Genomic DNA, 22,491 nt, shown 5'->3' with positions numbered 1-22,491 from the left:
TCAACTTTTTAAAACTTGACAAGTAGAAAATTTTCAGAGAATGAATTTTTCTTTTAAATAACACACAAAATGTTTAGGTCCATAAAATATTTCAAGTATACAATGGTCAGGTTTCTCTGCTTCTCCCTTTGTTACTAGAGCCCTGTCATGCCCATGAAAAGGCTCCGAGTTGTTTGGTAGGAACCCAAGAGAGGGGTCCTCAAGTGTGATCAATACCTTCCCCATGATGGTGCCCCAGCAGGAGGTCGCTGAGGAGACCAGAAGGGGAAGGAGGGACAGGACAGCTGTCCAACAGCCTCATGGTGCTGGACACCTCATATCTGACATTACACTGAACCATTAACCACCTCCCTGTCAGAGATTCTTACTGCCTTTTGTGGACAAGGAAACTGAGGCTCACGAGAGGAACTAATTTGCCATTATCACCCAGCTGGCAAGTGGGGGAGCTGGAGTGTGAACCCCAGGTTTGCCTAACTGCAGAGGGTATGTTCACTCCCATCATATCTCTGTCTTCTAAAAACATTTCTTTGTTTTTTCTTATATGAAGCCTTGAGGGGTATTATATGTTTTCTTATATCTTAGGATATCTCTTGTAACCTTTTATGATATCATATGTCTTATATAATGTTTTCAGAGAATTTACATGGTAGAGAGAGTGGAGGGTCTTATGTCTTGATAGTATTCATTAAATTTACATTACTAAGCACAAGGCTCTTAAGCATGGTTCTTCACACACACACACACACACACTTAATGTAATTTAGGAAAACATTTTCTTGTCCTTCTTGTGTTCTTTTGTTTACTGAGAGGTGGATTCTCTCTATCTTGTTTTGGAGTGGGAAGGGCCCTTCCATGCCACTAGCCCATGGTGAGCTGTGTGTGCCCACCAGCAGTCAGCAGCTTGTATTCAGATATGTTAACACCAGTTCAGGTAAAATCATGTGAGTGTGTGTGCATGCTTAACTTAGAAGGTGGCCCCAGACATCTCACCTTGCCCTTCAGGCAGTCTATCATGTTCAGCACTCATAAGACACCCTTCACATTGCTGATTTATGCTAAAAGTATCCTAATGTTTCTGACAGATCATGTGTGACGTGAATATAATCCATATTTCTTAGAGCAGCTAATCCAAGTGGCTTATTTCCCGATACTGCTGATGAAGCTATATCTCTTGGTGTCGCAGCCATTGAGATTCTGATGGTAACATATTGTTTGTGGGTCACTAGTTTTGTCTAAAACAGTAGGTTGGAACAGAGTAGCAAAGGTTAATTAAGTTTGTCCATCAAAATGGGGACAGATATGGATGCCTCTGTTACTTCCGGTCCTAAAATCAAAGTTCCTAAATGTGTGATTACAGGCATCTTTTCTTCTCATTTTCAGACTGCCCCCCTAAAATTCTTACTTTATTTCAAAGCAGTGAAAACATGAGGAGTTGTTAAAAGCCAAAGGCAGTGACAAGGTCTTGATAACAAATAGCAGATACCTTAATTTAAAGTTGGGCAAGTGGCTTCGTTTAGTAGAGAAAAGCTTCTGGGGTCCAGTTGCTTTGAATTCTGCCTTCTCTCTGTAGAACCAAGTTATTTTATCTCTGAGAAGTTTCTGTGTTAATGATTATTACATTATGACCATGAGATGACAATTCTCTATAGTATCTCTCAATAAATGCTCATTTCTTCCTCTGAAATTTTGTTAGTCCTATAGACAATAACAATTTTCTCAGCAATGTTAAGAATGTCCCCATTAGAAGCCCTCTCTGCCTATCTTAAGAAGTATTCTGTAATGCTTTCAGAATCTTGACATATTAGAGATATTGGAGAGTCATCCTATGTCTTGGTACTTAGTAACCGAATATTTAAAATACAATTTTCATCATTCCTTTTCCCACCAGCTCACTTACTGAAGTGCTCTTTCCTATTGGTTTTCACATAAACAATGCTTGCTCTTCTGCCTGGCTCTGAATGCATGACTTTAGTTGGGTTCATGTCTTAGATTTGTGAATCAGACAAATGTGAGTTTCTGACTGACGTGCTAGCAATCTTCCATGGATTTGTGATAATGAGGAAGGTGTCCCAGCCAGAAACTGTCTCTAAACAGACCGCCCTTCTGTCTTTCGTGAATGCATCAAAAACCTCCCAGGTCCCAGGAAAAGGAACCATCATCTTTTTTTTTAACCATCTTTAACATTCGCCTTTTCCCAAAGGCCCTGATTCCATTTACCAGATTTATATGCATCAGTGTCTTTCAAACATTTTAGACTGAGACCCACAGTAAGAAATGTTGTATATTGTGATACAGCATCTATTTATACATGAATATAAACACAAAATGAGGTGTCATAAAACAGCTCTTACCCATACTACGTACAGTGGATTCTCATATTTCTATTGTTTCATTCCATTCATTGACATAGTGTTTTTCCCTTTAATTCTGATTACAATTCTCTGAATTGTTCTTGGCCCATGAAAGGGTCACAGTGCTGCATTTTGGACACCACCAAATGGGGGAGTAAACTTTATTCCATCAGTACTACTAATACAGATGGTGAAAACCAACAATGGGGCAACACAGATAAAAACTTAGGGATTTAAAAGTGTTTTTAAATAAGAACAAGCAGAATGGGCCACTAACAAATACACATATAATCCTGACATCAGGTGGGGTTTCCATCCCTTAGAGGTTATACAACAGTGATGAGAGTCCCTGTTCAATGCCCCATCCAAAATTCCATGTTCCAGTGGTCATTTTTGGTTCTGTATTTCTAAATGACTTTCTTTTTTTGTGGTGCATCTTATGGCTGTTTTTGTATTTTTAAAATCTACCCTGATAATAATCCAAGCCTGAAGATGAGCTCCTTTCCTTCCATCCTTTTTGGAAATACTACCCATGCAAGTGTTGTTTCGCTTTTGTAGTATCAGATGTTGTGATGCTTTGGGAAACATGAGGTGGACAACTGAAAGTATCTTAGATGTATTATTCCTTAGACGATTTGTCCTCTCTGCCATATGGCATGAGCATTCTATCTCTCCGGGTATGTCTGCCTCTCCCATCCCCCAGCCTCCTTTCTGCGAAGGAAGAGCATCCTTTAGGATCATTTCTGGACAAACAGCTGTTTGTCCCCCAGCCTCTAAATGCTGACCCTCCAGCTCAGCACCTTCCTCCTTGGCTCCTTGAAGGTGTCCACCCAGGCTTTGCAAGAATCCCCTCCTGGGGCCAGAGTCCTCACAAGGCCAGTCTCCTTCTGTCTCCTTTTCTCTTGCTCCCTCTAGGGAGGAGAGTGGAAGGCATTTTACAATATGAACAAGATGAGTGCAGTCAAGGAAGTGAAGGAAGTTAAGAGAGATGAAACTAAGCCTAGAGGACCAGAGGGACAAGGAAGAAGGGGGAACAAGAGAAGAAAGTGAGGTCTAACATTTATGTTTTATAGGGATTTTATTGTTACTATGAAAAAGGGTGACTAAAGTATGTAAAATGAAACCAATGATTCAGATTTATTGTGCTGTATGCTCCCAACAGTTTAATAAAATAAAATCTAAAGCTCTTAGGTTCTCTTTCAGGGTTAATAGTTAGTGACACCATGAACTAGCCGACCAGCTGAACTCCTGTCCACAGGTTGTACTCTGCCGCAGAGACTTGGGATGGCTAATAAAATTATAAAACAAGCTTCTTGCTTGCAAGCTACCACGTTAATAATAATAGTAGTTATTATTCACTGGAATCCTGGATTTTTTGGTTTTACTTTGTTTAATTTAAAGGAATAAAAAATCTAGAGAATATTAAGGCAGGAATGCATAAAGGGGAAAAATTACATCCTTTTAGAAGAAGTGAACAGTTCCTTTAACTTGGGGGCACCTTTGTCCGTCAGCAGAACTTTGCTGTTTTAGTGGAGATGATGGGCTGAGCACAAGGGGATGGTAGGGTTAGGTTAGCTTGAAGCAAGTTTCTCAACCTTGGCGCTATTGAAATGTTGGGCTGTGTAATTCTTTGTAGTGGGCACTATCCTGTGCATTGTAGGGTGTTCAGCAGCATCTTTGGTATGGATTCACTACATGCCAGTAGCACCTGCTCACCCCCAGCCAGTGTGACAATCAAAAGTGTCTCCCGATTTTGCTAAATGTCCTCCGGGCACGAATCACCCATCGCTGAGCACTGCTGGCTTAAAGTAAAGCAACAGATTTTAAAGTTTCCTTATTTACCCCTTTTGTCCAACCCTAAAGCAACAGGACTGTAATTTTTTTTTTAAGATTTGGAGCAAGAAGTGATTTGGAGGTTTAAATCGCATTTGGTCACGCTCCTTTCTGGGCTTTCTGGGTGAATCACAGTTCAGTTTTAACTTCATGTTTCAGAGGTTTGCACATGCACTTAGAAGTACATAGAATGGTATTTCTTTCTTATGCCCATGTTGTCACGTGGATGGTTATTTGTACATTATTCTTCCCGTTGGAAGTAGCGGAAGTGATTGATGGTCTCAGTAAGTTCACATTTTGACAACCTCTGATGGAGTCTGACCCTTTGTATCTTTTTCTTCTTTTGCCAAAAGTTTTTTATAGCCCAGTGATCTTGGGGATTCATTGGGGAAATTGAATGTTTGAGTTCAAGTAACTCAATTCCTGTTTCCAAATAATACTTGTTATCTGATGCTTTCTAAAAAAAAAAGAAAAGGTACTAAGGTGGAAAGTAACCATGCATGGATTTGATAATGTGTTTATTTTCCAGCAAGCATTAGTTAAAGAAAAAGAACTCCAGTTTATCTGCATCTCTGTTGGCAGCAGTTGGCCAGTCTGTTTATCAGAGTTAAACTTTTTTATTTTTTAGTTACGGTACTACTGGGGATGTTGGGATTTCGTACTTCTTGGGGTATGGGAAACATATAGGTAACACTAGTTATAGGTAATTCTAACTGTTTCAGTCTGGTTTCAACTAGAATTACCTGTGCAGCTTTGAAATAACCCAGGGCCCAGGTGGAATCCCAGACCAGTGAGGTCCAACACTTTGGGGTGGAGCCCAGGCCTTAGCGCGGGCCTCTGCTCTCCCTGTTCCGGTGGGGGTGAAAGTTGAGAATGAGGGCACATTTTTGTAAATAAAGTTTTATGTAACATAGCCACCCTCATTCATTTACTGATTGTCTAGAGGCCCTGTGGCTTGTAAAACCTAATATATTTACTGTTTAACAAAAAGTTTGGCGACCCTGGCTCTAAACTCAGTAACTGTTTTTCAAATATTTTGAAAAGGGGCTTTATACAAAACTGATAGTAAAAGGAAAGAATCCAGCATTTTGCAAGTTTATAGGCTTAAATCCTTCCAATTTTCTTGCACCGGTGGGAAATTGAAAAGCATTTTTTTGAAGTTCTGACTAGAAGATCTTGTCACACCAGAGAGAGATGTGACCAGCTCAGCCCTAGACAGGGAGGCACCATTGTTTATGTTAGGACGCTTGGTGATGAACAGTCGGCACTTGTCTTCTAATTAATGTTCATTACTGAGACTGTGTAATCAGCTTGAGGAAAGGCCTGTAGAGGCAGAAATGTTTCTCTTGTGCAAAATGTGTTTTGAGTTGGTTATTATTGCTGCAGCAATTCTAGATGGTGGGAGACCCCTGGAAAAAAATCCCTTAGTTCTGAGGAATCTCATGTGTAAAAATAAGACTACTGAAAAATTTAAAATGACATCATTTCTGCCTTCTCATAGTTCAGATAGAAAGTTGATGGGTGTAAACATTTGGTCAAAAGAGTTTTTAGAAGGTCTTTCTATGGTCGTGGGCCACTAATGGCACTAAGTATGAGAGAAAGGATCATCTGGAGGTGTCCAGCCTTTTGGCATCTCTGTGCCACACTGGAAGAAGAAGAGTTGTCTTGGGTCACACATTAAATACATTATAATACACAATCACAAAACAATTTTCATAATGTTTTTAAGTAAATGTATGATTTTGTGTTAGGCCACATTTGTAGCCACCCTGAGCTGCATGCAGCCTGCAGGCTGCGTGTTCGACATCCCTATTAGTCCCTTGTCACCACAATGAGATTTTTGTTCTTTTCAAAAGATTTTACTTATTTTTAGAGGGGAAGGGAAACATCAATGTGTGGTTGCCTCTTGCACTCCCCATACTGGGAACCTGACCTGCAACCTAGGCATATGCCCTGACTGGGAATCGAACCCATGACCCCTTGCTTCACAGGTTGGCACTCAGTCCACTGAGCCACACCAGCCAGGGCAACACCATGAAGTTTTTGAGCCAACAGAATCAGCTCTCCTGGGAGTAAGTTAGACTCTGAGGCCCCACCCCAGACTTACAGAGTCAGAATCTACTTTTTCACAGGATCCCCAGGCTGTTTTTGTACATATCAAGAGAGCATTGGGAAGCATTGGTCTATAACTGATAATTGGGTCAGTGTAGGAAACACCATTTTCATTTGTTGTCACTTTCCTCCTTAATGATCTCCTACCTCCTTAATGGCTCTCCTCACTTGGGCTCACACATGAAGAATGGCCAGGTTTCCCCCTTTTGCTCTTTCCAAGCATTGCTTGCATGCCCACTTATTTAGTAAAGATTTATATGATGGTAGAAAATGAAAATTGGATGATTGAGCTGGAAGAGGTACCATTTTATATGCTTCAGGAAAAGAAACTAGAAAGGATAAAAGGAACTTGCCAGATAAACTTCACTTGAAAGGTAATTAAGTGGAATGGTGCCTTCTTTGCTTCTACAAGAAGAAATAGTCCACTCATCAAGCATACCTTCGTGCTGGGGAATAGCTGGGAAGGGCAAAAATGACCTCCTTGAGCTATTCAAATCAACACATGGAAAATCAAGGACTTAGGCCTTTCCACCAAGCAATGCTATAATATTCAAAGTACACTTCAGCCTATATTACTTGAGGCATTGTCCAAACTTTGGATGTCCATAGAAGATCTTGAGGAAGCCCTATACTTAATTTTATCCTGCCAGGGTTTGTAGGTTAGTACTTTTTTTTTAAGATTTTATTTATTTATTTTTAGAGAGGGAAGGCGGAGAGAGGGAGAGAGAGAGAAACATCAATGTGCGGTTGCTGGGGTCATGGCCTGCAACCCAGGCATGTACCCTGACTGGGAATAGAACCTGCGACACTTTGGTTCGCAGCCCGCACTCAATCCACTGAGCTACGCCAGCCAGGGTAGTACTTTTTTTTTTTTTTAATCAAGTAGCTTTCTAGAGACTTGATTGAAAAACATAATTTCAAAATCATTCCTTAATTCTAGAACAGAATTGGCTTATTCTGAATATTCCCTTAGGTTGACTTCTTTTTTGATAAAATTAATACCATTTACATTTAGTATTTTAAAGCAGTATAAATAATTGAAGTCTAGATGTTCTTGCTGTGGAAATATGATGGTGCATTAATGTTCCGTGCCTGTACCAAGGTGTGTGCAGGAAACAGAACAGTTCTAGGTGTTCATAGTTTCCTGGGAGGAGCCAGGAAAGGGGAAGGGAGAAGGGGGGGTTCCTCTATACCTGCAGGTCCTGTCTCCCTAGCTTTGAGTGAGAGGCCAAGTAGCTATGTGAACTGCTCCTTAATAGAAGCTATCCCGTGGTTTCAAAGGCAAGGTCAAATTGCCAGAAAAGAATGCATGAATGCCAAGTGTCAGCTGCTCTCTGCTGCTGGAGGGACAGCATGTGGTCCCTTCTGCCTTCCCTTCCATCTCCCATAGTTCACTCCATGTCTTGTTAGCAGAATCCTAATCACTTCCAGAACCCTGGTGACAGGAGAGTCTGTGAAATAGATATCAAACTTTTGTTCCTCAATAGAGGGAATAGCATAGAGAAGGCTGGGGGTGGGGCATAGGGAGGCTGGGATGGATGCTGAGTGACGATATCCAGCACAGCAACAGCTTACCTCCACACTATTGTCATGCTGTGTTTTAAAAAATACTCCCTTTATGAACACTGAGAGAGTTAACTAAGGGAAGATGCCAGTTTTACGTGCGAGGACACGTGAGGAGGTTCAAAGACTGGCTGCCGGTCAAACGAGCTAGTCAGTGCCACAGCAGACTGTTGGCTCTGAAAGCATGCTCTCCCGTCTTTCCTGCCTTATTCTCTTTATTCCTCATTAATTGGGCATTGTATGATGAGATGGAATTTTAGAGGTGCTTTAGCAGGGACCCCGGGTAGAAAAGGCACCTTGGAATGCATAGTTCTAGTGTTTTCAGGGTCAGTATACTAGAGGGCATGTTCATAGTTGAGGGTACTTCCAACTTAGTAGGCTGTTCCCTTAATTTAAAGAATTAGGGAATTTTTGAAATGATTGTAAAATGGAACTTCAGTCTCAATATATTTTGTCTTTTTCTCAAGCAGATGAAAACCTCGGACAACCGCCATGCCATGAGTTCCCAGTACAGGATGCATTCTTACTACCCGCCTCCCTCCTACCTGGGCCAGAGCGTGCCCCAGATCTTCACTTTTGAGGATGGCCCTGCTTACCCAGAAGCCAAAGCGAGTGGTAGGTGTCTGGTTACTCAGGCTGGATCTGGGGGGTGGCAGGGAGAGGACGAGTGTCTAGACTGGGCCTCTGGCTTTCTGAGGGCTTATCAGTTAGGAGCTGCTGGAAAGTTCATTGCTCTGTGACTCCTATATAGTACCTTTAAATTTTTTTGGTATGGAATGATTTTGCTTTGCTATATTCTTTTTTTTTAAACAGATGATTTTTTAAAAGATTTTATTCATTTATTTTTTTTTAGAGAGGGAAGGGAGGGAGAAAGAGAGAGAGAAACATCAATGTGCGGTTGCTGGGGGTTATGGCCTGCAACGCAGGAATGTACCCTGGCTGGGAATCGAACCTGGGACACTTTGGTTCCCAGCCCGTGCTCAATCCACTGAGCTACGCCAGCCAGGGCCTGCTTTGCTATATTCTTAATATTATATTTACCTTTTCTGTATACCTGGAATGACAAGAGTAAGATAAGACACTGTCTTCAGAAGCAAAAAGTGTGTTTTCTGAGGATCAATATGAAATACAGAGGCACTTTAAATGTGAGTCCAAGTCCTGATATTTTTGAAGTGAATTTCCATATACTGAATACTCATTTTCTGAAACTTTTCCATTTTAAAATTGAAGGTGTATTTATCTTTTGGGGGAAGAAATAAAATAACATAATAAAACATTTTTGAACACAATAGATCTCAGAGTTTATGCAGTAGCAATGCAAATAACTTTGATAAAATGGCTTTAAAGTAAAAAATGACTGTTTAATGAACCAAAGCACTTTGAAATACACAATTGCTCAACTTCAATTTTAACCTTCTCCCCAACATTTACACTGTGGTGATAGATGTCTTTTATGGCTGCTGTAGTTCCAGGACCCGTTCTCAAGTTCTTTATATTTAAGCATCATCTTTTGATCTGGGGAAGTGAGCATTCACAGTTGAGGCGGTAAGCAGAAATCAGGGCAATCGTGAATGACTGGGTAGAGAAACTACTAGAACTTAGCTTGGACTAAATAAGTTTGCTTTTTCAGTAGCTTGACTCTCTATAGAGAACTTGTTTCTCTGTAAAGCAAGTGCTTAGAGAATGAGAATCAGAACCATACTTTAATTTACAAATTTAGAACAATTAAGTCTAAAAAAGCTGGGCAACTTAACACTTTATTTAAATCATGTTAAAATAAAGTGAAGGATTCCATTAACATAGAATATATAGGTTGAGGGAAGTGATCAGTGTGAACTAAAGAGAGATTGAAGTCCACATTGTTGATTGTACTGTGACTTTTATTAATAATCATATTTCATTGGAATGGACAAACACATCTCTATTATAAATATTCATACTGCATAACATGTGCCCATACAGTCTTTCTTTCATACTTTGATTACGTATATTTATCTGGACGGTAAGCTCCTTAAGGATAGAGATCACGCATCTCACATACCTTTTTGTCTGCTGTGATACCTTTTATTTGCTGTTTATTGGTTGAGTGATGAATGAATGAACAAATGATTTAGGTACTATTTTTAAGTAAGCTTGTTCTGTAAGGAAACAATCCTGAATGGTCACAGTCCTCATTGTCTCGTTGAACCAGTGAGCAACTTAAGGATGAGGCCTTTAAAGAAACATTCCTTCATTCAGAACATTAGCAATGAAACCTGTTTTCAGGAAGAAAGTGCCTGAGCTCCTTTCTCCAGGAATAATGGAATGTTTTTTAGAAGCACTGGCATTCTTGAGAAAAGGTGTAAATTCAGAGCAAGGCAATGAGACAAAAAGATAAGAGGAAATTTATTAGAGCAGAGAAGAATGAATTTGGAGAAGAGCAATAGGCATTTGAATTTGTGGCAGAAAACGAACAGACTCAGAGGAAAGAGGTTACAGTCCAAGAAAGAAAAGACTGGCCATGCCAGTGTTCATAGGGGAAGACTGAGTGAATAACACCTAGAATTTCTCAAAACTTTTCTGGTTCTATCTGTGTTTATTTGAAAGTGTGGTTTAACCTTCCGGTACCCCTCTAACTCACTAGCTTCAGACATGAGGGAATTGGCCAGGAAGAATTGCAGTAAAATCTCAGTAAGACCTATTTTGGAATTGTCATGGAAAAAGAGAGGATGAATTAATATAAAATGCAAGTCTCAGCTAATTTTTTAAGAGAAATATGGCTTTCTGACTTTCAAATATGTGGTAGTTCCAAATATCATGGGCAGTACATTGCATGAGATTTTTATAGAATTGGTGGGGAAGGGAAAAGGAAAGAGAAACTCATGTTTGGGTGTCCACAAGGACACCCCTGGTGTACTCTCCTGGGGCATTGGATCCTTGCTTTTATCATCAGTATTGACACAAGTGTGGGGAGCTCTTTGGGAGCAAATGAGGCCCTTAATGGGGCTGAGGCTAGTGGCAGATGCCTTGAGTCGGGATGGGGACCTCAATTATTTATTTTTGAGAGTGTAACAAAGGCTGGCTGATAACCCGTTACAGGTATCAATTTGTCAAGTTTGAGTTGTGGTCCTTTGGTTGGTTAGGTTTATAAATAAGTTAATGACTTGTAAATAGTATATCAGTTATTCTAAGTGAGAACTTCTAAGTAATTTGAAAACCAGTATTTTCAGTAGGTTTAATATTTTCTTTAAAGTCTTATTTAAGTATTAATTTGTCCATTAAATCCATTTTTTCTTCAGTATCTTTACAGACAACCATAACCTCTCTTAATCATCTAAAGAATGAGTCCAAGTCCAAGGTTTTGCTAAATATTGCAACATGGAAATAGAATGTAAGGAGGAAAAGAATTACAGGGAAAGTATTCCTTTTGCCATGTTACTCCTATTCAGTGTTTTTCTTTGTAAAAATGCTAGGACTTACTCTCCTTTTCATATCCTGAAATGTGTTAGGAGGTAGATCAGAGAGGTGGTGGGTCTGGTTAAGTAGGACTTTGTAAACCATTGCGAACACTTTGGCTTTTATTTCAAGTGAACTGGGAAGCCACTGGAGAGTTTTCAGCAGAGAGGTGACATGTCTTCCTTGTGGTTTTTAAACATCACTCTGGCTACTGTTTAATAATAGACTATAGGGATGCAATGTGGAAGCAGGGGACCAGTTAAAAGGCTACAGCAATAATTCTTGCAGAAGATGACAGTGGCTTAGTCAGGGAGGGAGTGTGGTGTGCTGACAAGTGGTTGTGAATTCTAAATGTATTTTGAAGATAGGACCAACAAGATTTGCTGATGGATTTGGGGTGGGCCAAGAAGGAAAGAGTAGAGGATCACTCCCTAATGTTTAACCTGACCAAGTAGAAAACTGGAGTTTCCATTTATTGAGGTAAAGAAGATCATGGGAAAAACAGGTTCATGGGAGTTTGGAGTTTAATTTTGCACATATTTAGTTTGAGATGTTCATGAGTCATCCAAGTGGATTGTCAAATGGCAGTTGTATGTATGAAGATTGAAATAAGGTCTCGATAGTTCAGTGCATAGATGTTATTTGAAGTCAGTATGATGAGATTCCCCTGGAGAAGTGAGTGTAGATGGAGAAGCAGCACCAAGGATTGAACCCTGGGGTCCTCTGGTATTGAGACCTCTGGTAGATGAGGAGGACCAGCAAAGGGGTGAGTAATACGGAGCAGCCTGTGGGGCAGGAGAAAAACTATGAATGAATGGTGTGTCTTGGAAGCCAACTAGAGAAAGCATTTCAATGAAAAGAGTCAATGCCGATAAGCCAAATAGAATGAGGGCTGGAATTGACCATTGGCTCCTGCAAGGTGGAGAAGATTGATGACCTTGCAAGTAGAGCTTTGGTGGGGAAGTGAGACCCAAAGCCTGACTGTCCCTCAGGAGCCTCTGGCAGAGAAGCGTGGGGCAGTGAGCACAGACAGTGCCGCAGGGAGTTCTGCTGTGAGGGGGCGGTGGAAAGGAGCACTGACTAGAGTAAGACGTGAGTTCAAGGAAGGGAAATACTATGATAGGCTTGTGTGCTGAAGGGCATAACCTAACAGAAGGAAGGTGTCAGCTGGTGCAAGGTATGCATGGGGGCACAGGGACAGTGGCAGCGTCCTGAGACAGAATGGGATCTAAGGCAGTGGTCCCCAGAGTGGGGGCCACAGACTGGCAAGGGTCTGTGGAGAGCTTTGTTTCTGGTCTAAAAGGAGATAAGTAAAGGAATTACAATTAACCGAAAACTTTATAGCAGCTTGACAGCAATTTCATGTCTATGGAATTTAGTAAAAAATAGGGGCTTGTATTTTTTGTCTTTTATTTTTCTAGTAATTTTTTTATTGAAGTAACCTTCACCTGACACAGAAATTAACTAGTTATCATTTTAAAGTATAAAAATCAGTGGCATTTAGTAGAGTCATGATGTTGGGCAACCATTACCTCTGTCTAGTTTCAAGGCATTTTATTCGCCCCAGAAGGAGACCCATGTCTATTAAGCAGTCCTTCCCCATTCTCCCTTCCTCCAGCTCCTGGTAACCACTAAGCTGCATTCTGTCTCAAGGGATTTGTCTATTCTGGGTATTTTGTGTAAATGGAATCATATAATATGTGCCCTTATGTGACTGGCTTTTTTCACTGAGCACGTAATATTTTCAAGTTTTGCACAAGTTGAAGCATCTATCAGTACTTCATCACTTTTTGTGCTGAATAATATTACATTGTATAAAAATATATTTTGTTTATCTGTTCACAGTTGATGGGCATTTGGGTTGTTCACCTTTTGGTGGTTGTGAGTAGCACTGCTATAAATAATCGTGTATAAGTCTCTGTTTGAATGTCTGTTTTCAGTTCGTCTAGGTATATATATATATATATATATATATATATATATATACCTAGAAGTGGCATCGTTGGGTCATATGTAGTTCTTGGTTTTGACTTTTTGAGAAAGTGATGACTGTTTTCCATAGTGGCTGCCCAGTTTACATTTCCACCACAGTTTGTGATGGTTCCAATTTCTCTTGCCAGCACTTGTTATTTTCCATTTTTAAAGTTATGATTCTCACCATTTATTTTTATAGCAGTAGGTTGGACACTGGAAAAAAATTAAAACAAAGCAAAACAGCTTCCTCCCCACATATAGTTTGAGAAACACTCACCTAGTACACAAGTGAGGTTTGATGTATGTATGAGTTTCTAGTAACAGGTACAAGTTGTACAGGAAGGGGTGCTGGGAGCATCCTGGAAGTGATGTTTCCTCAATGAGAGATAAAGACATGGACTACACAGTAATACCTTTGTGTTAATAGATGGACACATATGTAGGGGATAGGCATCTCTCCCTACATGTTTATTGTTGAGTAAGCTTTTGTATAGAAAATAAGCAAAGTACACTTACTTTGGCTGGCCAACTCCACAAAAAGGTTTTGATTTAAAATAGGAAAGATGAACATACTTTGATCTTTTTATCTATATGTGTTTTTTTACAGTCTCAGTTTCAAAGTCAGAAATGGTGTACCCCGTTTCTTCTAGGTTGGGGCCTCTTCTGGCTCAGATATAGTGGCAAGCCCCCATACAAACTCAGCCTTCCTTTGCACCCAACCTCTGCTCTTTCCAGGAGGAAGAAAATATTTGAGGTGTTTATTATGTATCATGAGCTATTCATGTATTATTCATCTAAAAGCAAAGGATGTCGACAACTCTGTGAAGCAAGGTGCAGAGCACTTACATTTCACCCAGAGGTCAGATGGCCAAGACCAGTGGAAGAGTCTCTCTGAGTTGAAAGCCTCATGCTCCTTCTGTGATGTCAGAGTAGTCTGCAAAGGCCAATATGTACCCAAATATGACTTTTGAATGCATTCAGTGCTAGCAAGTTTGTAGACAAATTAATCTAGAAGTGCCTGATTTCACTGATGGCATATGCTACACTCCCATAGTTGTGATGACTAAAAGCAAGATGGTTAAGCATTCACTCCATAGAATAAGTTCATTTAATTAGGTTGGACTTTCAGCAAGAGATCATGCAGCCAAACCTCCCAGTTTTGCAGGTGAGAAGAGAGGTTGTGCTGCCCATTGAAAGCACCCTTAATCACCTCACTTGGGACCCAGGATGCCACTGGTGCCTTTTAAGTGAGGTGATGTGACATTCTGCCAGGAGTGGGGGGAGTGGTGGAAACATTGTGTGTTTAGCATCTGAAGGGACCCAATGCTCACCAGCTGTACAGTGTCAGACTCTCCTCAGAGAGCCTGTTTCCTACCCTGTTAAAGGAGGGTGAGGAGATGGGCCCCGTCAAACCCACAGAGCTGTTGTAAGGATGAAATCATGTCTCTGTATAAACAAGCTCTATGAGTAAAATGCAACAAGAGGTGGCAGGATACTGTTCTTATTTTTACCATTTCTTTCTGCCAGGGTTATGTTGATGTCTCAGGTAGTTTCTTGTTAGGGAGAAAGCTGTTCTAGAAATGCTTTAGAGTTTTGTTCAGACAGGGAGGAGAGCAGGCCATGGGGTCTGAGGGCTGCTTTTGTGATGTGTGTTCTGCTCTGGGCTGTATGGCAGGCTGGTGAGCAGAAAAACACTGGCCCCTTTCCCCCTACTTTTTAAAGAAAGCTGTGTATTTTATGCAACATTTAGAAAATGTTGAGTTTAAACTTGGCACTTTAGGAAGGGACTTATCATTTGCTAAATTCAAAGAGAAGAGCACTCGGCTGGTAAACCTATTTTCCTTACATGACCTTTTTATTTTCAGCTTAGCTTTGAACAGAGTTAGATAGGCGGGGCGTTCACATGCACCAGCTGTGGTGGCCGGTACATGCAGGGGAATGGGCCCCAGCCCAGGAGCAGAACACTGGGTGGGATCCTAAGATGCTCACTTTATCTCTTAGAGCTTCAGTGCCCACATGTGGAAGGTTGGAAAAAAAATAACAGCTTTACTTATTTTTATATATGGGTCATATAAACAATTACATGAAAGTATGGCAGAAACTGTCAGCTCTCTCATGCTCACATGAGGACCCGTCCTGTCTTCTCTCTTTCTCTTTCAGCAAGTGCCCGGCAGTGGCCTGTGCACATGGAAGTGATTGCAGTCATCAAGCAGGGCCTATTTTTTAGCTCTGAAAGGAGCCTGTTTAGAGCTAACCATATGTGGATTCTGATTCTCAAAATTAACGAGACATCATGGTCTGCTGAGTGAGGAAGATGAAGCATATAATAATTTTAAGCACAGAATAAGCATTTAGAAATGACAGCTTTGAAGATTTATTTTTAGTATATCACACATGACATGTTTCTTAAGTAAAGCAAAGGAAATAACCAGAGAAGAAGGGTATGTAAGGATACCAGCAGGTCCCTTTATACCTGAAGAACAGGATAGAGGGAAGCTAAAATGCTATTTGATGGGAACATGTAGATTTTTGTCTTTTCTTTAAACCCCTTTTTCTTCCTCCATGAACAGAACACCCTACAAGGCAAACTGTGGGAAGGATTGAGCATGGATGTACCTCTGACATGGCCTCTGTGTAAAACTCTGGCTTTTGACAAGGCCACCAGCAGTCTAGAAATAGCAGGCACTTCCCAGGTGTCTACCTGCATGACATCGTGCTCCCTCCTGTGAGGAAAGACTTCACTCACTGCAGCACTTGAGTAGGAATTACCAGGTGTGTTCTCTCACACGAGGGCAGGGATCCTACTCTTTCAGCTTCATATTCCTCCCGGTGCCTAGCATCATGCCATGTTCTCAGAGGGCTCCAGGGGCAGTTCCTGGTTTCTTGAATGAATGCTTGGAGTGAGGCTTTCTGGTAAAGCAATCCAAGAAATTGGACATGGACTACATCAGGTACAACCATACCCTGGATTTATATTGTGTAGAATCTTCCCTTTGGAAAACTTGCATTTTAAAGCCTTAATTCCTCATGCATACTTGGCTTATGATTAGTAATGTGGCTGTGCAAGAGATTGAGAGGGGCTTAGTCACTTTATAGTAGAGATTGGGGGGAGTTGCAGGCCAAGGGCTGTGCCGTCTGAGCCCTGGTGCTGGTGGAGCCAACACAGGAACCCAAATCTCTGAACTACTTCCTGTGGTTTCCTTTTTCCTTCCCTTTTTCCTTTTCTCACACTTAGGTAGCTCTTACAATCTCTGTAAGATGATGTTGGTGCACTTGATGGGCATAACTCACTCAGTTCTCATAACCGTAGTATTGTCCCCATTGTGCAGATGAGGACACTGAGGCAAGAGACGATGCCTTTGAAGTGAGGAGAAGGGGTCCTCGTTCTCATGTGGCAGATGGAGAAATACTATGCTAGTGAGTTAGCTTGTTTGAGGCCTCCCTGGACAACAGCCTGGCATTCTCATGTTTGAAATATTTTTAAGGCAATAATAGTTACAATTGGGGTTGAGAGTATACTTGAAAGTGTACTATCTGCTAAGATTAAAAATATGGATGCAGTAGTACTTCTTGTGCTGTAATGATAGAATTTCAGAGCCTGCTCCTTCAGCGTGTACATCATGCAGTAACACCCCCATCTGAGGGTATCTCAGCAAAACAAGCAAACAAACCAACCAAACCCCAAAATGAAAAGCAGCATATCAGGGGTGGTATTTACATTGCTATTCTCAAAGCTAAATACAATGTAAATGTCAAAACCCCCTTTTTACTTAATATAGTAAAATCACTTTTAATTTTGTGGTTATATTTGAATTTTCTTTTTACAACAGCAGGGAGTGAAGTACACTATTAATATATGATGAAGGCAGACATTATAAAATTAGTTACTAGTTTTGAAATTATATGTGAATAGAAATATAATCAGTTACTTTTATAGCTCTTTTTTTTCCTGTGGACTTAAGCTGTTATTTTAAAATTATTGTGAAAAAAAGGCCTGTCAATTTTTCCCAGATAATTTTTGAAAGAGACAGTATTTCACACTCTACTTACTCTATCAGTGGCTTATTAGATTTCTTTTACATCTTTAACTTAAGCTGTAAACACTGTAAAGCCAGTATACAGGGCACCTTTGTGGGGGTTTCCCTTTGGGCTGCAGATTGCAGACTACAGCAGGATGCAGAGAGTGGGAGCTCTGGAGGGTACACTTTCAGGAACTCACAGATGTCTTGAGATGACCAGGTTGAACATAATGACTAGGAAACATTGCTTGCCCATGTTTTTGATGCTCATTTTATCTTGATGGGATTCAGGTGTGACATTTAGTCCCTTATTTTCCCGCTCAGTGCAAGGAGCTCAGTCAGTTGTGGACATATCACACATCATCAGGTTCACCTGTTTCTGTTACTTACTCAGTGACCGCTTGCATTTAAAAATCCTGACGATGCAGTGTCCACATGGGCATTAACTTGGATTTGACAGTAGCTACTCTGGTTAGAGCAACCAATATCATTGCGCATGGGGTTTCTTCATTTGGATCTGACTTGAATGCATTGGGCCTCAACGACGTTTTTTCAGCATGGTGTGCAGTATCTCGGAGTTTATTCTATACAGCTCCTCAGAGGCACAGCTCAGGCCAACTACAACTTGAATAACCTTCAGGAAAGCTGTGCTGTCCTTCTGTCGGCCGCTGTCTTTGAAAATTGCCTCCAGAGTTAGTGAGCAGGAACAGTTAAGATTTACAAACAATGATGAAGCTTGTCATGCATCTTTCACCATTCATCATCCAGGTGCCGTGCCTGGGCGGTGAAGTGTTCTTCATAAAAACCAGCTCAGTGTGAAATACACCTCGCTGCAATGTTTACTGCTCTGAAGCTCGTCAGAAGCCCTTTATAGTAAATCCAGATTGCGATGTGACATTACAGTATATCATTGCCCGGCGCGGTGGGGTTTACACTGGGAATGAGTGCGGTGCACACCAGATGAGGTGTCCAAATTGAGTTATGTCAGAATTTGGCTGTTATATGGGGATAGCTTTTGTTTTCTGAGCACTGAAAGTTAGCTTTATATGTATTTATATTTATATATAGGCATATACTTCCCATCTTGCACGTATACATGGGTATACAATATATGCTGAGGTCAGGTTCCAACTGGGCTTCTCTGTAAAGGATGGTGACCAGCTTTTACCAACTGTTGTTCATTGAAATTCTCATAAATGGAATCTTTTGGGGGCACTAGAGTAGGTGGTTATTTTATCATATAAGTGGGTTTGATTTTGCTATAGTAAATTGGTTGTATTTACCACTCTTCTTTACAAAACCAAGGATCCCTCTCTCCTGGAATTATTGTAGTACTGGAACAATCTCTTTTATTTGAGGGCAAAGGGAGGAAACCCTGCAGGACACATCACTTGGGGCGGTCTCTGAAGTCTGTTGCTTATTTATTTTTTAGTGGTATCAAAATCTTAGTGCTGCCTCTGTTATCTTGAAAGATGCTGTTTGCAAGAGAAGATTTATGGTGTTTTAGCTTAAATCTGAAAAATAAAAGCACACAATTTATTGGATGATCAGGTTTATTTACATTCACCCTAAAGGCGCCAATATTAAAAATGAGCTCTGTAGAAATATTATATTCAGAGATAACATCAGGCCCTATAGTCCCACGATCATCTTAACACACACATTTTAAAATTCTCTTCTCAGTGTAGCAAAGTTGTTAGGAGAATCATTCTGTGGCCTTTACACACCTGGCACTACATTGAATCCAGGGTCCCTTCCCCATTTACACCAAGTCTGGGGTAGGGGTTCCCCCCCACTTTAAATAGCTCTCCTACCATTGTCCTCTGCTGGTGTTTTTGTTTTTGTTTTGTGTGTGTATGTGTGTGTGTGTGTGTGCGTGTATTTTCCTATGTGTCCTTTTAGTTGCAGTGTCTTCTCACTGGAGATTGATAAACAATGGTGCCACATCTGAGCTTCCTGAAGCAGCACAAGACACAGTCACAGGTGTAAGGTGGTGCTGGCCTCCAGGGGTGGCACAGGGGACAGAAGCCTCCCACTGGCTCTTGTGGGGGAGGAGGGACACAAGTCAGCCCAGTGCAGTCACTTCATTAGGGTTGCAAGATCAAACAGAAAATGGCCAGTTAAAGTTAAATTTTAGATAAACCACAACAGTTATTTTAGTATAAGCATGTATCAATACTAAAATTTATTTATTCCTGAAATTTAAGCATGCTGTATTTTTACTTGTTAAATCTGGCATCCTTAGGCTCCATTCGAGTCCTCTCCAAGCCACTATTTTAGTATACTGGGGTAGAAGGCAAAAAGGAAAAGTAGAGGGAGGAAAGCAACACTTTCGCTAAGCATATTCAGCAGTTTTAAGAGTTTCATTTATATGTCTATAAAAATAGCACAAGAGACAGTGCTGATCATGCTTGGAAGAGTTCCCTGTTTTGGCTGAAACTGTTTATGGGTTTCTCGGTGAAAAGTTTCTGGGTTAAAACTTATCCCAGAATGTATTAAATGTACTGTTTCTTCCTTTTTTAGGTAATTCATAGGTCCCAACATTTCTTTTTGCATGTTTTATAGATTAGCTCCAGTAATACAAAGATGAACCCACTGCTGCTCAGAATCAGAGGGGAAATTTATGCTTTTCATGCATTTGGTTCAGTTGCCCCCTGGCAGTTTTGCCAGCCGGAACAGTGACTCTCAAAGCACTCTGACAGGACCAATTCCATTCTCTCACCTAACTCCTCCCTCCCCCCAGCATATATACTGATGGCTCAGTTAGTAAATAAGTAATAAATTCATTGAGCGCCAATTATGTATCTGTGGACCCAGCATTATGCCTAGGAGACGAAGCATGGCCCTAGGGAGCATTGCTGCAGTGATCCCCAAACATCAGCGGATTGGGGACACACATCTTTCCTTCCTGTACCCAGAACAGCCTTGTGCCTAGACTCTACAGGGTGTACGAGGGAGTAGCCATGTGCCAACTGTCCTGCACTGATTCAAGACTCCGTTGAGGTCTTCACCTTCAACCTAATGGAGAGTTTCCTTCTCAAGTTAGAGAAACCAAGACCACAACCAAATGTGATTGGGATGGATGTTCCAAATAATCAGCCCTTTCCAGGCATGCTTCACTTTTGTTACTTACATGGTTATAGAAGTGGGAAGGGCTGATTGATTGATTGATCGATTGGTTTGTTCACAATGGTTTTATTGATATATAATTCACATACCATAAAATTCTCCCCTTTAAAACATACAGTTCAGTGGTTTTAAGTGTATTGACAAAGTTGTACAACCATCACCCCTACCTAATTCTGGAACATGTCCATTATCCCCCCAAAACTGCTCATTACAGTCACTTTTCATCACTGTTTCCCTCCCAGCCCCTGGAAGCTACTATGTTACTTTTTGTCTTCATGGATTTGCCTATTCTGGACATTTCATATAAATTGAATCATATAATGTGTGGGCTTTTGTATCTGACTTTCATTCAGCAAAAAGTTTTCAAGTTTCATTCAAGTTGCAGCATGTAACAGTGCTCTGTTTTCTTGTGGTTTATTTTTAGTTCAGAAACTATTGCAGGACCTAAAAATCTGTTAAACCATAAGATTCTCAAGGTGCAAAATGTGTGCTAGCTCATTTTATTAATCTCCAGCTCTTTCACCTCAACACATGAATGTCTGTAATGAGTAGAACCTATTATATGAAATGAGGAAAATGTAGTAGTATAGGCATCGAGCAAGCCAGATTGTGCAATTTTCCTATTTTATGCTAGTACTATTTATATTTTTCTCCTAGGGCTGCTGTAACAAAATAGTATAGGCTGAGTAGCTTAAAGAAAATTTATGTTTTCAGTGTTCTGATGTTAGAAGTCTGAGATCAAGGTGCTATCAAGGTTGGTTTCTTGTGAGGCCTCTCTCCTTTGGCCTTTCGTGTGTGTGTGTGTGTGTGTGTGTGTGTGTGAGAGAGAGAGAGAGAGAGAGAGAGAGAGAGATTGAGATTGCGATTGCTCTAATCTCTCTTCCCTCCTCTTATAAAAGCACTAGGTCTGTCAGACGAGGCCCCTACCTTTAAGACCTCATTTAACCTCATTTACCTCCTTAAATGCCCTAACTCTAAACACAGTCACATCAGAGGCTGGAGCTTCAACACAATAAATTTGTGGAGACACAGTTCAGTCCATAGTATTATTGAAGGGTTTACCATAGCATCGTTGTGTGTCTCCTCTTTTTGGTGACACCTCTGGGAAATAGGAGAAGGATGGAAGGATACTGAGGCTTGGTGGGTTATTGTGTGTAGAATGAATGGATTATCTTTTCTGGGCTAATGTCTGGCACTTGCTGACCACTCACTGACCTCCTAAGCTCCCTGACATGCTGAGCACAGCTCATGGTAGGCCCTCACCTACAAGCCAGGTCCCCAGAGCAGGGATGTTTTTTGGAGATGGAGAACTTCATGGTGAAGCACACCCCACTCTCCTGGAGCACTTTTCCCCTAGATTGTTGCTCTCCCTTATTTTTCTCCCCTTGAATTTCTTTTCTTGTTTTTTCTCCCTGAATTTCAGAAAAGAATTTCTTATTCTTTGCCATCTTTGCCATCTTTGCCCTTGAAGCGCTCAGTGTGCCTAAACAGTTTAACTGCAAATTAGAATTTTTGCCAATTTTCCTGGCAGATATTGTGGGGAGTGAGAGCTTTTCCACATAGGGAAAAGAATGAGAAAGCATTGCTTCCAGATGTCACAAACTAGTGCAAAAGTTACCTCAGGATAAACTTACCATGGTTAGCAATCATAAACTGACTGATGTTCATTACAGATCAGCCAAATATGAAAAGTACTCCATAAAGCAGTTTGAAACATACCATTTTATTTAATCATAACAGCAATCTTGTTAGGTAGGAAGTTTTTCCTCCTGACACCAACCAGTTCTGGCACAAACTGGGTTTTCTACAATTCAATTCAGTTCTGATACAAACTTTCCACAGTTAGCTCAGACCACACAGGCAAAGGGCTTAGTCTCATGGGACTGCCCCCACTTCAGACACCAGCCACCAGTGGGGTCCCTGCTCACCACATTTGCCTAGCCCACAAATTTGATCCCTTCTCAGGTTGGATAGTTCACTAGAGTGACTCACCGAACTTTGGAAAGCATCATACAGGATGTAACTCAGGAGTAGACGGACGGAGGAGATCTGTAGGGCAAGGTATGGGTAGAGGT

General features: G+C 40.9%; 1 protein-coding gene across 1 annotated transcript in view; it reads left to right on the top strand.

Moving 5' to 3' along the window:
* Positions 1 to 22,491, top strand: part of DMRT1 (doublesex and mab-3 related transcription factor 1) — a 102,231-nt gene that overhangs the window by 46,139 nt on the left and 33,601 nt on the right. Inside the window, exon 4 of the mRNA XM_028525127.2 lies at positions 8,330 to 8,474. Within this exon, the coding sequence (XP_028380928.1) occupies positions 8,330 to 8,474 (145 nt within the window). The remainder of the gene's footprint in view (positions 1 to 8,329; positions 8,475 to 22,491) is intronic.

Source organism: Phyllostomus discolor, chromosome 3 (genome assembly GCF_004126475.2).
Source record: "Phyllostomus discolor isolate MPI-MPIP mPhyDis1 chromosome 3, mPhyDis1.pri.v3, whole genome shotgun sequence".
Lineage (NCBI taxonomy): Eukaryota > Metazoa > Chordata > Mammalia > Chiroptera > Phyllostomidae > Phyllostomus > Phyllostomus discolor.
Note: the sequence above shows the minus strand (reverse complement) of the source record. Positions and strands in the feature narration are given on the sequence as shown.